Here is a 17585-nt window from a genome sequence, read left to right on the forward strand (position 1 = left end):
ACGTATGGCAAGTATCATAACCTAGGCTAACATATTCATGGCAAGTGTATAAGACATGTACATGTATGGTTTGATGAATATATACATACAGGTATGTATCAAATACATATAAACATGTAAATGAGGAATAAAGGTACATGGTATTTAAATGTACAGGAAATAAATGGAGTTAAGGATAGGAGAATCCCCCATTGTTCCTAACAAAATCAGGTTCCTACCAATTTCTGAAGGTCTCGAACCGGATCTAGGGTTATGTAATGTGCATATGGGTGGCATTTCTAACTATAACGCGGCTACGCGAGAGGCCACTGGATCAGGTTAGTTCACACCCCATATCTGGAAGTGGAACCCATCCCCCAATATCTTGAAGGGACGTCAATCCAGGAGGATGTCTTTCCTTGCTTACGTGAGGACAAAATCCATCAAAAGCAAAGATCAACCCTCACTAATCACTAGTAGGACCCGGTATTTATGGGCCATTTGTGTGCATGTGAATAGTGATGTGTGTGCGGGAGAATCATACCATATCCTCAACAAACACTCAATTTTATGAAACACAAAAAAAACCTGTTATTTTATCTACAATCATGAACAAACACATTAGATTCCTCAAAATGTAAAAAAAACATGTACAACAAAAATAAACAAATCAACCAAATAGGAAAACACTAAGACAACAAGGCCCGACCCCTTTGGTACAACAAGCATTCCCCAGTGAAGTCGCCAGCTGAAGCAACCGGCTTGAAAAACAATGAAGTCGCCACCAATTGATTTTTAGGGATGCAATTGGACATCCATTCTGGTCTGCGAGAAAAATGGGCAAGGGGGTCTATTGAGCATGGGGAAGGTGTTAGGCACCCCACAACTCCCGAAATCGGTTACCTTTAAATGTTTTCCTATTTGGCTCTAATTTGTTTTTGAAAATCCCATTTTGATGGGTCTTATTGGAATGTAAATGAAAAATCCACTTGGAGTGGTTTGGAGGACAAGGTGTACGGGATCATTGGGGCCATTCCCGGCTTGGCCAAGGATTGGAGAAAACACCACTTGGAGTGGGTTTGGATATTTGAAAAAAGGGGTTGCACGGGATCATTGGGGCCATTCCCGGCTTGACCAAAGATTGGAGAAAACACCACTTGGAGTGGGTTTGGATATTTGGGAAAAGGGGCTGCACGGGATCATTGGGGTCATTCCCGGCTTGGCCAAAGATTGGAGAAAACACCACTTGGAGTGGGTTTGGATATTTGGGAAAAGGGGCTGCACGGGATCATTGGGGCCATTCCCGGCTTGGCCAAAGATTGGATAAAGCACCACTTGGAGTGGGTTTGGATATTTTTGAAGAAGGATTTTTTGAGGACTTGGTTGATGTACCAAAAGGGCCCACAATCAAGAAATATTTAATTTAAGTCTTACTCACAATTATGTTCTTCATGAGAAAAGAAAGAATCCATTTATGGCTCATTGAATGGGTCAAATATCTTTAAACCCACCGTTGAGTCCGTAAATAAATTCTCCTAATCCCTAAAAACACATTTGCTTTCCGGATCCACGAAATCCAAATGTTTTCAATGAATGCCAATGGAACCCCAATATCTTGAAGGCTCTTTGGTATTTAAAGAAAACATAAGGATTCCATAATTTAATCTTGATGTGTTTTATTAATGTGAGACGGCTTGGATTAATCCAATGACTAACGCGTTGCATTTATTTTCATTGCATTCAAACAATCCTAACATACATCTAAGCATCATAGCATAGTGTGAGAAATCAAAGTTCTAAACATGCATTCTAATGCAATCATTATTCACAAAATCAATTCCTAATTTCTATATGCTTCTAGCATCCTAAAATATCATGTATGCATTTTCTATTTTACATCCACTATTTTTGCTACACTATTACAAGACTTACATTTTACAAGAATACATGACAAATAATAAAATTAAAAATGAAATTTATACAAATGTATAAAAACCCAATATTGCCCGCGAGGCCTATTGCTTCAATCCAGCCCAAACCCTCTAAGTATCCTTCGGCCCAAGTGGGCTCAAGCCCAGTCCAAGCCCCAACATCAAACACAAAATAATGGGGGGTCAAAATTGTGCTCAAATGTCATAAAAACTCAAATCAAATTCAGTCTATATATATTATAAACATGCCCACACAACACATATATACAAATATACAAACTGGAATATATACATATACAAGCACATATACAATATATATATAATATATATGTATATATATACACTGACAAATGCATATATACACATACAACATATTCATTCACACACGGGCACCATATATATATATATATAATATGCACTAAGACAATATATGCACCACCCATACACGCAAAAGAGATCAAAACAAACTCAAACAACATCTCAGTTCATCATTAGTATAAACAGAATACAGGCATGTAAACATCTCTAAAAACCTGAACAATATACACATGTATATAAACAGGAGCGATCCATATAAACAGATTAATATAAACAAGAGCCCATATAAACAGATCCAAAAGAGCCAATATAATCAAACAAACATGTAAACAAGAACATATAGACAATATAAACATAGGCCATCTAAACGAACATCCGAGCCAGCAACTTGGACATATAGAACAAGTAACACATGAAACCTAAGAAATCATAGAAACCAAAGAAACCAAGTCGGAGAGATACAAAGTATGAATCAAAGATGGAATCAAAGAAAAATAAAGAGATACAAAGATGTGTGCTGAATATTACCTTCAAGAGTTAAAGGAGGAGACACTCTTTTCTCTTCTTCTCTTGTTCTCCGGTTTCTCTCTTGATTTCTTCCCTATTTTCTCTTCTTTCCTCCTCCTTCCCCTTCTTCTCTCCCGATCTCCCTCCCCTTTTCTCTCCTTTCTTCTCCTTCTTCTCTCTTTTTTTCTTTTTTATTTACCCAATTTCCCCCTACTTTTTCTCTCTTTCTCCCCTACCTTTTCTCTCCTTTCTTCTCCTTTTTCTTTTCCACTTTCGGCCACTTTTTCTTTTTTTATTTTTTTGTTATTTTTTTGTTATTTTTAAATATATTTTATATATTTTATATATTTTTTATTTTTGTATTTTTTTTTTGGCCGGACGAAAACCGGTTACTACAGACAGAAAGAATGGTATTTATGTCAGACAGCAGAAAAATATAGCAGGCAGAAAAAAAGAGTCAAGGTAGTTGGTTTAACTGCATCTTCAATGGAAAATCCCTTCATCCATTTCATAAGATTCCCAGATGCTATTGACGTTTGCCTAACTGGAAATGAGAAGGTAAAACCTAGTTCCCTTTGTCTACCAGGTGGAAGATGAAAATCTTCACTTTCTGTAGCAACAAACTTTGCAAGCGCTTCAGCGATATAATCAAATAATTCCTGAAATCACCATCATTGCCAAAAGAAGAAAAAAGGTTCAGATTATGTACTTCCATGAGCAGGGTCAGAGATTGTAGGTCTAGTCTAAATGATACTCACATCGGAAGTTCCAGTCATCAAATGTGGAGGAATTGAAACTTCCTCAAATTCCTGTTTGACGACACGTCCTTCTTTCCCACCCAACTGTACACACAGGACACGAAAGTTTATGCCACCAAGGTCCAGTGCATAAAACAGTCCTTCCTCATCCCTGGAACAGACAATGCGTAATAATCATAGGCATGTTACTCCCGCTATTTCTTTTATTGGCACAAAAGATCACGATTCACGAACATCAAAATTAATCTGATTATCCCACAGAAAAATAATTTAACTTCCTATTACTAACAGTTTCTGCTTTTTCTCTCTCAAAATTACTAATTAATTTCATTATCCTTTCACTTTAACTTGATAAATATCATTCAGAAATATCAATATGGATTATTCACAAGGCCCCACGAGCGAAGTATCTAGCTGCTAAGCTTCTAAAGTACTTAACTTTCAAAAATTGTTTCTTGACCATTGAACCAACCACAAATCAGTCAAACACAATGACAGCGTGTATAAAAACATCTCGACGGACTCTCGTCTCAGTCTACTTGATCATTGTTATCGTCTTCTCAAAGACAATCTGGTATCAGTATTTCACAGGAAACTACTGAAAAAATAAAATTATCCATTCAATATATTATACGAAATAAATTCAATAATATGTACGATTGAAATGATCTCCTGACCCAATCTTTGCTTCGAAAAAAGAGTATTTGCATGAAATTAAATACTCATTTTAAGATATAAACTATACCCGTGATAGAGGAAATCATAACCACAAATATTCCCATAGCAAGGGTCTAGTGATGCGACAATATGGGGCTTTCAAGGCTAAGAGTGCCTTGTGCTTTAAATGACACTGATTTCAACTTGAAAATGCAGAAATTGAGACAAACATGGAAATAGAAATTGAGACAAACAGAAATTGTCATTTCTTTTGTCCTTGCAAGGGGCTGAAATGTTATTGACCAACAAGGCCAAAAGCAAAACATTTGTATATTTTTTTACAAAGAATGTTCAAGGCCATCAAGAACCCCTTAATCAACCTGCATAAATTATGAAATTGACGATAAAATACTCATTTTTAAAAGAAAAGGCTCACAAGTCACAAATAGCCAAACAATATATAATTTCTTAGTTATTAAATAACAAAAAAAACTCAACTGCCACTGCCACAGATACCCAGTACCCCCAACCTCCTACCCAGAGTAAGTGAAATTGAGAACTCGTTAGCCTGAGAAAGATTAGCTCAGAAAACGTGGATTGTAAATCAAGAATCCATCTTTTGATAAGAAATTCACAATAACCCCAATCCAAAAGATCAAATCAAACGACAGTAAAAAGATTATCAACATAGGATATCAGCATCTTGAGCTTACTGCACTTGAAAGGAATATTCAAGAGAAGATAATTTCGTATCTTTTTTTTTTTTTGATTGATTATCCTACAATCACTCTTATACAATTATACAAATCATTGACTTTGAATCAGTGATTGATTATCCTACAATCACTCTTATACAATTGATTACCCTTCAATTACTCCTATACAAATTATACAAATCATTGACTTTGAATCAGTGATTGATTATCCTACAATCACTCTTATACAATTGATTACCCTACAATTACTCCTATACAAATTATACAAATCATTGACTTTGTAACACTTCCCCTCAAGTTGGTGCATAGATGTCATGCATTCCCAACTTGCCCAAAAATCTTGAGAACACCTGATTTGAAACAGCCTTTGTGAGAATATCAGCCAGCTGATCTTCGGATCGTATCTCAGGTACCTCTGTAATTTTCTCATCTAACTTCTCCTTGATAAAGAATCTGTCTATCTCCACGTGCTTGGTACGATCATGTTGAACCGGATTATGAGCAATATCACGTGCGGCTTTATTGTCGCACTATAACTGAATTGGTTTGCTAGGTGGATATCCCAAATCACTCAGGAGAAATCGTAACCATAATGCTTCACATATTCCGAGCGCCATTCCTCTATATTCGGCTTCCGCACTTGAGCGTGCAACAACATTCTGTTTCTTACTTCTCCATGTAACAAGATTACCCCCAACAAAGGTGAAGTAACCTGAAGTGGACCGCCTGTCATCTACTCCTCCAGCCCAATCAGCGTCAGTATATACATTTATGCTTCGATGGTCTTCATTTTTAGTGAATAAAATACCCTTTCCTGGAGCAGCCTTTAAGTACCTCAACACACACATCACTGCATTCATATGTTGCTCTCCAGGGTTATGCATAAATTGACTGATAATGCTTCATGCATATGCAAGATCTGGTCTTGTATGTGCTAAGTACATCAATCTTCCTACAAGTCTTTGATATCTCATTTTGTCAACAGGTACATGATTAGGCTCAATGCACAACTTTAATCCTTCTTCCACCGGTGTATCGGCCAGCTGGCATGCTGACATACCAGTTTCCTGTAGTAGATCTAAGGCATATTTTCTTTGTGACAGAAAAATTCCGTTGTTAGATCGAGACACTTCAATCCCCAGAAAATATTTCAAGGGACCAAGGTCTTTCATTTCAAACTCCTTGGACAAGTAACATTGCAGAGCCTTTCTTTCCTCAGGATCATTTCCTGTAACTACCATATCATCCACATATACGATCAGTGCAGTAATCTTACCTTGTCGTCTCTTTAAGAATAGAGTGTGATCTGAATTGCTCTGTCAATACCCAAACTTCCTCATAGACTTAGTGAATCTTCCAAACCATGCTCTTGGAGATTGCTTCAACCCATACAATGATTTCTTTAATTGGCACACCTTTTTACTATGTTCTTCTGGCATCATGTATCCTGGTGGGAAGTCCATATAGACTTCTTCAGTCAACTCTCCATGTAGAAAGGCGTTCTTCACATCAAACTGTTGTAATGGCCAATCCAAATTTGCAGCGAGAGATAATAGGACTCTGACTGTATTGATTTTGGCTACTGGTGCAAATGTTTCAGTATAATCAATCCCATAGGTTTGGGTATATCCTTTTGCCACTAATCTTGCCTTAAAACGTTCAATAGTACCATCTGCTTTATACTTCACAGTATAAATCCATCGGCATCCAACCAATTTTTTTTTCTTGGGGACGATCAACAAGTTCCCAAGTTTTATTTTTCTGTAATGATTTCATCTCCTCATTCATCGCGAATTTCCACCTTGGATCGGCTAAGGCTTCCTGCACACTGTTAGGAATAGATACAGTAGATAATTGATTTACAAATGACTTATTTGATTCTGACATACGATGAATAGACACATAATGACTCATGGGATATTTAACTCGACTAGAAAGTTCAGGTTCATATGTGGGTTTAGGAATACCTCTTGTGTGACGGAGTGGTAGTTGTTTTTTTGGTTGTTCAGACAAGTTCTTAGGAATACCTGAAGCAAGAGATTGGTCTGGTGATTTGAGGGAGTCCATATCATGGCTTTGGTCCAAAAGTGTATCACCACTTCCACTAATATCCAAGTCACCCGTAGTACTACTAATATCCATGTCACCCATATCACCACTTTCACTTGTACCACTAGTGCCACTAATATCCAAGTCACCCATATCACCACTTTCAATTGTCCCACTAATATTCATGTCACCCGTAGTAGACTTATCACTTGTATCAGTAGCTGCATCCACACTAACATCCAAATTCTTATTACTCTTATCTGTAGCTGTATCCTTGCTATCATCTAAACTCAAGCCACCCTTTTGGTTATCAATGACAGAAGATTCCTCCTCATTTCGCATGCGAATATCATAGTTTAACGTCTGGACTTCTTCTTTGTAATTCCCATGAAGGTCAGACTCAGATGAGAAATACATAGAGTCTTCATGGAATCGAACATCCAGTGTAATAAACATTTGCTGAGTTGGAGGGTGATAACATCGGTACCCCTTTTGTTGTGATGCGTAACCAAGAAATACACATCGTAAAGCACGAGGTGTCAACTTGCTACGCTGATGTTGTTGTAGGTGGACGAAAACAATACAGCCAAAAACATGTGGAGGTAAGTTGATCATAGTTGGTGCCTCAACGGCTTCAAAAAGAGTCTCTGATGGAGTTCGAAATTCAAGAGTGCTTGAGGGTACTCTATTAATCAAATAAGCTGCCGAGGTGAGAGCTTCTCCCCAATAAGACAAAGGCATATGGGCTTCAATTAATGAGGCACGGACAATCTCCAACAAGTGACGGTTCTTCCGTTCAGCTACCCCATTTTGTTGGGGTGTATGGGGACATGTACGCTGATGAACGATGCTGTGAGTTGCTAAATATTGTTGAAGTTCAGAACTCATGTATTCGCCGCCATTATCACTACGGAGAACCTTGACCTGTGTATTATACTGTGTATGAATCATTTTATGAAACTTTTGGAATAGCAAATTCACTTCACCTTTGGTTTTCATCAAGCACACCCACGTCATCCGAGTGCAATCATCAATGAATGTAACAAACCAACGGGATCCACCCAAGGTAGTAACTTTGGAAGGACCCCAAACATCAGAGTGTATGATCATAAACGGAACTGAACTTTTATTGAAACTAGATGGATAATAGGCACGATGGCTCTTTGCAAGTTCACAAACATCACAACGAAAACTAGATATATCAAGTTTTGAAAACAAACTAGGAAATAATTTCTTTAGGTAACCAAAGGAAGCATGCCCAAGACGACGATGCCATAACCATACGTCAGAGTTCTTTCTCTGGTCCTCAGAGCTATCCACTATCAAAGAGTGACGCAACTTATCTGAACTTGTTGACACCAAATCCAAGTAATATAGCTTCCCTCGCCTAACACCACAACCAATCGTTTGCTTCGTTTGGATATCCTTAAAAACACAAAAGTTAGGCCAAAAAATCACAACACAAAATAGAGCAGCGGTTATTTGTGCAACTGACAATAGATTGTAATCCAAAGACGGCACTATTAGAACAGAATCTAAATTCATGGAATCAGTAAGAGACAAAGATCCTTCCCCGATAACAGGGGCAGGAGTACCATTGGCAGTGGATACAAACTTTTGGGAGGATGGTTTGAAAGGTGAGATTTGTTCAGAATCAAATGTCATATGATCTGTAGCACCAGAATCAATTATCCATGTACTATTAGAAACAGATGCAGAAATATTTAAAACCTTACCATCATTACCTGCTGCTGCTATTAGTGCTGAGGCCTTTGTATCAACATTCTTGTCATCATCTGGTTGTGTTTCAACTAGTGCAGCGGTTGAAGTTCTTTTAGGATTCACCTTCCTTGAGTCACGTGTGTGATCCCACCATTATGGATATCCCACAATTTCATAGCAACGGCTTTTGGTGTGACCTGATGCTCCGCAATGAGTGCACTTGTAGCTAGACTTGTCGGCACCATTGATGCCCTTTGGATGGTTGGACCGGGATCGATCTGGTCGGCTTTGATGAGGTCGATTTTGTGCCACCATGGCAGAGGCTTCGGAATTTTCGGGTTCTCCATTCATAGTTGCATGGCGATGTGATTCACGACGAACCAGAGCATAACATTCTTCTAATTCTGGAATAGGATCCTTCCTCAAAATTTCACCACGGATTTGGTCATATTCACCATCTAATCCGGCAAGAAAGATGTGTACCCTTTGTCGCTGAACAGATTTCCTATAAGATTCAATGTCCTTCTCACTTTCCATAATCACCTTATCACGATGATCCAACTCACCAAAGATTTCAGTTAAGTCTCCATAATACAACGAAAGTGCTCTACCATTTTGTTTGGCAGAGAAAGCCTTTTGGTGTAAGGAGAAAACTTGTAACTCGTCAGTTCCATCAAAAAAAGCTTTAGACAAAGCTTTCCAAATTTCTCGAGCAGTAGGCAAACGAATGTTGCGTTTCATGATTTCAGGAGACATGGACATCAATAGCCATCTCTTAACCTTCTGATTATCTGCATGCCATCGCTCGTACCCATCATCAGATTCATTCGGGGCTGTGGTTTTTTCACGGATATAGGAGAGTTTCTCCCTTTTGGCAATATGCATCTCTATCAATTGAGACCATACATCATAATTTGATTCAGTGAGGGTAATTCCAATGTTGAAATTACCATCGGATTGGACAATCACTTGAGGGGATTTGAATCCAGCTAATTCAAGGGATTTTGATCCAGATGATTCAATCTTCTCGGCCATTATTCGGTAGTGGTGGTGAACGGATTTAATGGTGGTTTTGGTGTTCTTTTCGAGTGGCTCCGATACCAACTTGAAAGGAATATTCAAGAGAAGATAATTTCGTATCTTTTTTTTTTTGATTGATTATCCTACAATCACTCTTATACAATTATACAAATCATTGACTTTGAATCAGTGATTGATTATCCTACAATCACTCTTATACAATTGATTACCCTTCAATTACTCCTATACAAATTATACAAATCATTGACTTTGAATCAGTGATTGATTATCCTACAATCACTCTTATACAATTGATTACCCTACAATTACTCCTATACAAATTATACAAATCATTGACTTTGTAACAACTGCCACCCTCCGATGCAAGACCGACATGCATCTCGACAGCCATGGCGTCGGCCACCTTCCGCAGCTTCGAGATGGGGGTCTCACACTTCTCCTCGAACTCTTTTAGAATCGCCATAGTCGTCGCCCATTTCCCCGAGCTCCTCATCCTGTGCCGCACATATAGCGTCGCCACTGCACACGCCACGGCAGCACAAACCACTGCCGCCTTCCCCATCACCACCACCACCACCACCAATAAGAAACTCAATGACAAACTGAAATGAAGAAATCGCTCCTTCACGCTTCTCTTGAATCCAAGAAACACAGATATTAGTAGTTTGCTTATCTTAATTTGACTTCCAAATTGAGAAAGTTTCACAAATTTATTTCCAATTACGGTCTTGCTTGCTGGATACATACATACAGAATTTCCAAAAATAAAAAATCAATCGAAACAAAGCTAGTGTTTTTCAGAGAAACGAAATGAGGGAGTGTAAAATACAGCTTCAGCATCAAATATTTATTTTGGCTTTCAGGGGGAAAAAGATCTTATCAATTTTTTTAAAAATGAAATCTTTTTGTGGGGTCCGAGAATAAACGAGGATGACACAGATACGAACATCGGATATCTCAATTATCTCATTTATGTACAACACAAGATTTTATGTGTTGATAACATGTAGAGATCTCGAATTTATTTGGATCATATGTGTTCAACTCAGACATTAGGTGGGAGTTTATGAATTCACTTAGATAATGTGCATTTAACTCAACAAATGAGATAATTCGGATAGAGAATATTGAATTCTTTATGCATGTCTTGTCACTGACAAGCATCATTATACTTCAAACTTGGCAGACACGTGGTTTTGTTCTTTCCAGAAAACACGCGTGCGGCTTCTGCTGATTAACGTGGCACCTATAAAACCAGCAACACACAACCTGCTTCACACAAACAACACATAATACATGAATTAATATACTATTGTTGATTTTAGTTAGAAATCAAAATCAAGACAAAAGGGTTTGATTATCTACGATAATTAGTTTTTATGAAAGAATCTATTTATTGAAACAACTACTTGTCAAGATTTTGACTGATCAAACTTGTTTTGAATTGAAAGTATTTTTTTCATCCAAATATCCAATCTTATCAAAATTTTGACTCAGGTTTATTTGGGTATCTTGTGTTACGACTGTTGGATATTCATGTCTTTCACCATTAATTTAATTGAGATCCAATTAATGGATAAGTTGAAATTAAACATGAATATATAGAGTTTCATGTGGAGAATAATTATGTGTATACATTTGTTCAAAGCCATGAATAGATGAACGAAATATTGCTTCAAAGTGAGTTATTTGGACATGACCAAGCTTGAGGTTTGTTTCACAACAACGACTTGTTTGTCTTACATCGCTTGGTTAAGCCCAATTGATGTAAGTTTATAAGAGAAAGCACATCCCATCTCACTTTTATGAGATTTTTTTTAGAGTTCAAGTATCATCAAGTGAGATGGTTCAAAGAGAAATAAAGTCATGCGGATATGATGTATGCACGGAAATCAATAAATTTAAAGCGGACAATATCCTGTGCCTTTAAACATGCGAGCCATTTTACAAAATTTTGACTAATAACACGGCACGCATAGAGCCAAGAAGGTGGGGTGGGGGTTGGTCATGTGATTAGGCAACTAAGGCCAGCCAAATTGGGTGGTTGTATATGTATGTTGTCTCGGAGCTCCAGCCTCGTACACCCTAACACTATTTTTTGCGTTCTGATGTATGATCTGATCTTTTAGGGGTTCGTTCATGGATGGTTAAATTAATTTTGAATCAATCATTTCATTGGTGTGCTACGAATGCATAATTTCTAACAAGTCGTTAGTCAAACTGAAAATTTATTAATCAAAGGCCTTTGTACCAAGAGTTTTCTCAGTGTGCACTTGTATTTTAGCTTCCATGGGCAATAATTATGGCTCAAATGAACATTGCATAGCGATTGTGTACTCTTATAGTCACGTAAAGGGAGGGTTGCTATACGGCTAGGTGTACAGGTCAAAATTCGTCTTAACCCAATCAATAGGGTATGAATAAAACAAAACAAGATAAATCAACTAACAGGCCCACGACCTTAAAGTTTGCATGTACAAGTCAACCGTTGACAAGCCTTAGGAATGAACGTTCCATAGCGATTAGGTGCTCCTATAGTCACGTCAAGGGAGGGTTACTATACGGCTCGGTATACGGGTCAAAATTCGTCTAAACCCAATCAACAAGGTATTACTAAAACCCAATAAGATAAATCGACTAACAAGCCTATGACCTTAAAATTTACATGTACAAGTCAATCATTGGCAAGCCTTAGGCCTTACGCCTGACCTACTAAGCAACCTGGGTTTGTCCCGAGTCGATCTCGTAACTTGTGCCCATCTTTCTTATGACAATAACCCGTCAGACATTCCTTTTGTTAATCAATCATCAACTAGCCTTTTAGCCACATCTATGTTCTGCACCTCAAGTCTATCTCAAGGTTTGAAGTTGTCACGTCTATGATAACGAGCCACAATTACAAACTTATACTTTACCAACTAATCATTTTCAAGCTTTCCACTTGACACATGCCTTCTACAAATCCTTTTTCTACCTCGTAACTCGTGTTCTCAATCTCATGGTTCAAGTCATCCTCTAAAGATCCTTTGCTTAACTATAAATACCCCACATTCTTTCTAAAGAACGTAAATCCATTACTCTGACAAACATCCAAAAATCTTGCTATCGCAACCCCACACTAAAATAACCTTGATCGACGTCATCCACACTAAATCTTCGATCCCCAAACACTATCCTTCACCGACTCCTCCACCACGGTCAACCCTTAACACGTGCATTCTTAGCACTCCTCTGGGTTTTCCTTTTACTAACTTGACCATCGAAACTTCTTTGGCCTGCACCTCAACCTAATTTCAAGAGTTTTTCAATTGTCTCTATCAGTCAATAGGGTCGGTCCACCACTCTTTGGTCCTTTGTCTTTCCTTGGACGGATCGATTTTCAGTTTCAAAAAAGATGGAATCCTGGAGGTGGCCTTCAACAGCTTCTTTTGATATATATATATAAAAAGCACAACATAAGTGGAAGTCACACATGTTGTTGGATATATTAATATGTGTAATTTAACAAAGTTGAAATGAATGTGTTGATAAGTACCCAAAGTAGCAATAGTAATTTTGTCCAAGGAAAATCCAAATCAACACTTTAGCATATAATATATATACATGTACTTTGTGATTGAAAAACCAATGTCACTATATATCTTTGTGCATATACTTTATATTTGGAAATTAAAGTCAATAAATATTAATGATATAACAAAGTTAATATTACAGTATATGTAAACATGTTTTACTTTTTTAGAAACAAACCTTTTATCTGTTCATATACTGCACCAATTAATCACAAATAAGATAAAACAATTGTTTCATACAAAATGATCAAATCAAACATTTATATGTATGCAGGACAAACTAACCAGTTGAAGAACTAAGTCGATGAACTGATTGGAGTCGAACAAGTAAGTGAGGAAGGTGCAACACCCGAACATGTAGGATTAGTAGCCAAACAACAAAATGATTGGAAATAGGAAGATGAGACTGGAAACAGGAAGATGAGTGAGGTACGGTGTACACCGAATCTCCTTAAAGTGAATTTGCCCTGCCTTACTATGTCCAGCAACTCCAGGCAATCACCTCCCAAGATACAACGCTCCTTCAGCAGGTGAGTGACACTCCAACACCGGTTGCTACAATCGAACCAATATAACGAACCCGCACTCTCAAACTTGAATATTGATTTTACGACCACTGAAAAAATTTGGTAGAGTAACAAATATAAAGGAGGAGAAGAAAAGTCTGAAAACTTTGAGAGAAGAAAGGAAGGAAGCTTTTGTAGCCTTTTTTTGTGTGTATCTTCTAAATGAGTATTGGGACCTCTATTTATAGTAGAGGGCCTCCACCCACTTCCCCAAAAATCAGCAACCATGCTAATTTTTTGGGTTTACTTAGTCCAAAATCATCCCATGATTTTGAGCCATAACCATCCCACTAAATGTGGGGTTGACTCAACCAATACAAGACTCATTCAAACACACATGTTCCAATAATCCCCTACATTGAATGAGAATTGACGACAAACTGACACGGAAGATCGTTTGAGAGTATAGTAGGAAAAATACTGCATCAGGATAAGTAGCTTTTGACTTTGAATCTTCCCTAGTGAAAGCCTATCGGATCCACTTAACTAGTCAGTGGACTATAGCCTTGAACTGCCAGTTGTTTATGTAAGCCCAGTCAATAGACCTCACACAGCACCAATCCAATTCAAAATTGGTTCTCGGTTGTGTTCATTATTTCGGCCCTGAACATCTTGGGTTCAGTGAATGCTTTAGAAAATCCCGCCTTTAAAAGATTTTCATAGAGTCGACGTTACTCTTCACTCACATAGGTGATATTCTATCAAGAGTATCCTCTAATACTCCACTTGTATTTACAAGATATAGGTATCATTAAAAGCATTGCTTAACCTTGATACTCGCTTAGCATTTAGTGCATCCAAGGAATGAGTTTGAATAAATCCAAAGTGCTCACTTGAGTCATACAAACTTGTGTTGTCCTATTGAACCTAGTCCACGGGATCTCCACTTGCTAGGTTAGGTTTCCATCTAAACAACTCATCGTTTTAAGGTTTTCAAGCCCATCCCCCTCGATACGTAGTAAATTTGCTCTCTACTCAACCCCTTAGTAAACGAATCAACTAAATTGTTTTTAGACTTCACAAAGTCCATGAAAATTATTCCATTTGAGAGCAACTGCTTAATGGTATTATGTCTACGACGAATATGGTTAGACTTATCATTATATATTATATTATGTGCCCTTGCAATTGCAGCTTGATTATTACAGTGAATGCAAATTGTAGGCACAGGTTTCGGCCATACTGGAATATCCTCTAAAAAGTGACGAAGCCACTCTACTTCTTCACCAGCTTTATGCAAAGCGATGAACTCTGATTCCATCGTTGATCGTGTTATGCACGTCTATTTTGAGGATTTCTAAGATATTGTTGCACCCCCTAGGGTGAATACATAGCCGCTAGTTGATTTCGACTACTCAAAATCCGAAATCCAATTAACATCACTATACCTTTCAAGAATAGCCGGGTATTTACTATAATGCAAAGCATTTTCCTTGGTTTTGTTCAAATACCCTAATACTCTCAATAGAGCTTTCCAATGATCATGTCCAGGATTCCTTGTGTACCTGCTCAGTTTATTGACAGAGTATGCAATGTCTGGCCTCGTGCAGTTCATGATATACATGAGATTGCCTATAACCCGAGAGTATTCCAACTATTCAATACTGTTACCTGTATTTTTATGTAAGACTAGATGAGGGAGAAAATGATTATTAGCATTTTTGATGCCATGTCCTTTAAACCTTTCAATCACTTCCTCAATATAGTGTGATTGAGATAAAACTAGGCTTTCCAAATTTCTAGAAATTTTAATGCCTAGTATCACATCGGCTTCACCCAAGTTTTTCATATCAAAATTCTTTGACAGCATTTTCTTGGTACTATTGATTATCTCAATATTACGTCCAAGAATTAGCATATCATCGACGTATAGACAAATGATTACACATTTGTCGTTAACGACTTTGGTGTAAACACATTTGTCACACTCATTGATTTGGAATCCGTTCCGAATCATCACTTGGTCAAATTTCTCATGCCATTGTTTAGGAGCTTGTTTAAGTCCATATAATGACTTGACAAGCCTACACGCTTTGTGTTCTTGTCCTTTGACCTTAAATCCTTCAGGTTGTTCCATATAGATCTCCTCATCGAGTTCACCGTTCAAGAATGCAGTTCTTACATCCATTTGATGTATTTGCAATTCATATAGCGAGGCTATGGCGATTAGCATCCAAATGGATGTAATCCTCGTGATCAGTGAATAAGTATCAAGGTAGTCTAGACCCTCTTTTTGTCTAAACCCCTTGGCTACAAGCCTTGCTTTGTACTTATCTATGGAACCATAAACTTTAAGCTTATTTTTGAAAATCCATTTACATCCAATTGGTTTATTCCCCGGAGGGAGATCAACCAATTTCCAAGTATGATTACTTAGAATGAATTTTATTTCGTTGTTTATAGCTTCTTTCTAGAATGGAGCTTCTGGAGTTGACATCGCCTCATTGAATGTCTGAGGCTCACTATCTACCATGTATGTTAGATAGTTTGAACCAAAGAATTTATATTTTTTTGATCTCTTGCTCATTCTTGGTTCTATTTCATCAACCTCTTGATCTTCATTCTCAGAATTTGGTTCTCTAACCCTTTTCTGAGAGGTTTCAGTATTCTTATAAGGAAATGTTTCCTCAGAAAATTCAACATATCTCGTTTCTATGATTGTATTAACATGGATGTCATCAATTTCGGATTTGTGTACCAAAAATCTAAATGCATTACTATTCTGTGCATACCCTATAAATATGCAGTCAACCATCTTAGGTCCATGTTTGACTTACTTTGGTGGAGGTACTCCCACTTTAGCAAGACACCCCCACACTTTCAAGTATTTGAAAGAAGGTGTTCTTCCTTTTCACATTTCATATGGAATATTACTTGTCTTTTTATGGGGCATTCTGTTAAGAATATAATTAGCAGTTAAAACTGCTTCCCCCCACAAGTTTTGAGGTAAACAAGAACTTATTAACATGGCATTAACCATCTCCTTTAATGTTTTGTTTTTTCTTTCAGCAATCCCCATTTTGCTAAGGAGTATATGGTGCAGTAGTTTGGTGGATTATTCCAAAACTTGCACATGACTTATCAAATGAGGTAGAATCATATTCTCCACCTCTATCAGACCTAAGAGATTTGATCTTTTTATCAAGTTGAGTCTCTACCTCATTTTTATACTTGATAAAAGCGTCCATAGCTTCATTTTTGCTAGCTAATAAATAGACACAGCAAAATCGAGTACAATCATCTATGAAAGTGATGAAGTATTTCTTTCCACCTTTACTTTGAATAAATTTCAAATCGCATAAACCACTGTGGATTAATGTTAGAGGCTGAGTGCTTCTCTCAATAGAGGGAAAGAGTTTTTTAGCAAACTTTGCTTCAACACACACATGTCTCACATTTATGGTTGTCATCCAACTTAAATTTGGGAAATATCCCCAATTTGCTAGTTTTTTCATTGTACCATAGTTTACATGTCCTAATCTATCATGCCATAGACAAGGAGAAACAACAAAGTAAACTGAAGACTCTGCTTTATTATCATTGGCTATAACAGCCTTCGGGTACATAAATTTGGATTTTTCATCCATTCAACAACACATGCCTTAAAAAGACCATCACTAGCATAACCCCTTCCCACATATATCTCACCCTTCCTAATAGTAAATTTGTCGGATTCAAACACCGTCTTGAATCCCTTCTTGATCAGGATAGGGACTGAGATTAGATTCTTGCGAACCTCCGGAACATGAAGCACGTTCATTAGGGTTAA

General features: G+C 37.5%; 1 protein-coding gene and 1 pseudogene across 2 annotated transcripts; both read right to left on the reverse strand.

The window, feature by feature from the left end:
• LOC119992789 overlaps positions 1-3956 on the reverse strand; it is a 21744-nt pseudogene extending 17788 nt beyond the window's left edge.
• Positions 3513-10497, reverse strand: LOC119993142 (hexokinase-1-like). Of its 2 annotated transcripts, XR_005466512.1 has the most exons (3): positions 10026-10497; positions 4649-4862; positions 3513-3644 (listed from the first exon to the last, which is right to left on the reverse strand). XR_005466512.1 is itself a non-coding variant. In XM_038840090.1 (2 exons), the coding sequence occupies exons 1-2, from the start codon at positions 10421-10423 to the stop codon at positions 4811-4813; spliced, it is 450 nt and encodes a 149-aa protein (XP_038696018.1). In that variant the 5' UTR covers positions 10424-10497; the 3' UTR covers positions 4588-4810. The 2 variants fall into 2 exon arrangements, 1 of the variants encoding a protein (XP_038696018.1); XM_038840090.1 differs by lacking the exon at positions 3513-3644 and having other exon boundaries at positions 4588-4862.
• Positions 10498-17585: the final 7088 nt, after the last annotated feature.

This window comes from Tripterygium wilfordii, chromosome 23, assembly GCF_013401445.1.
Source record: "Tripterygium wilfordii isolate XIE 37 chromosome 23, ASM1340144v1, whole genome shotgun sequence".
Taxonomy (NCBI): Eukaryota; Viridiplantae; Streptophyta; class Magnoliopsida; order Celastrales; family Celastraceae; genus Tripterygium; species Tripterygium wilfordii.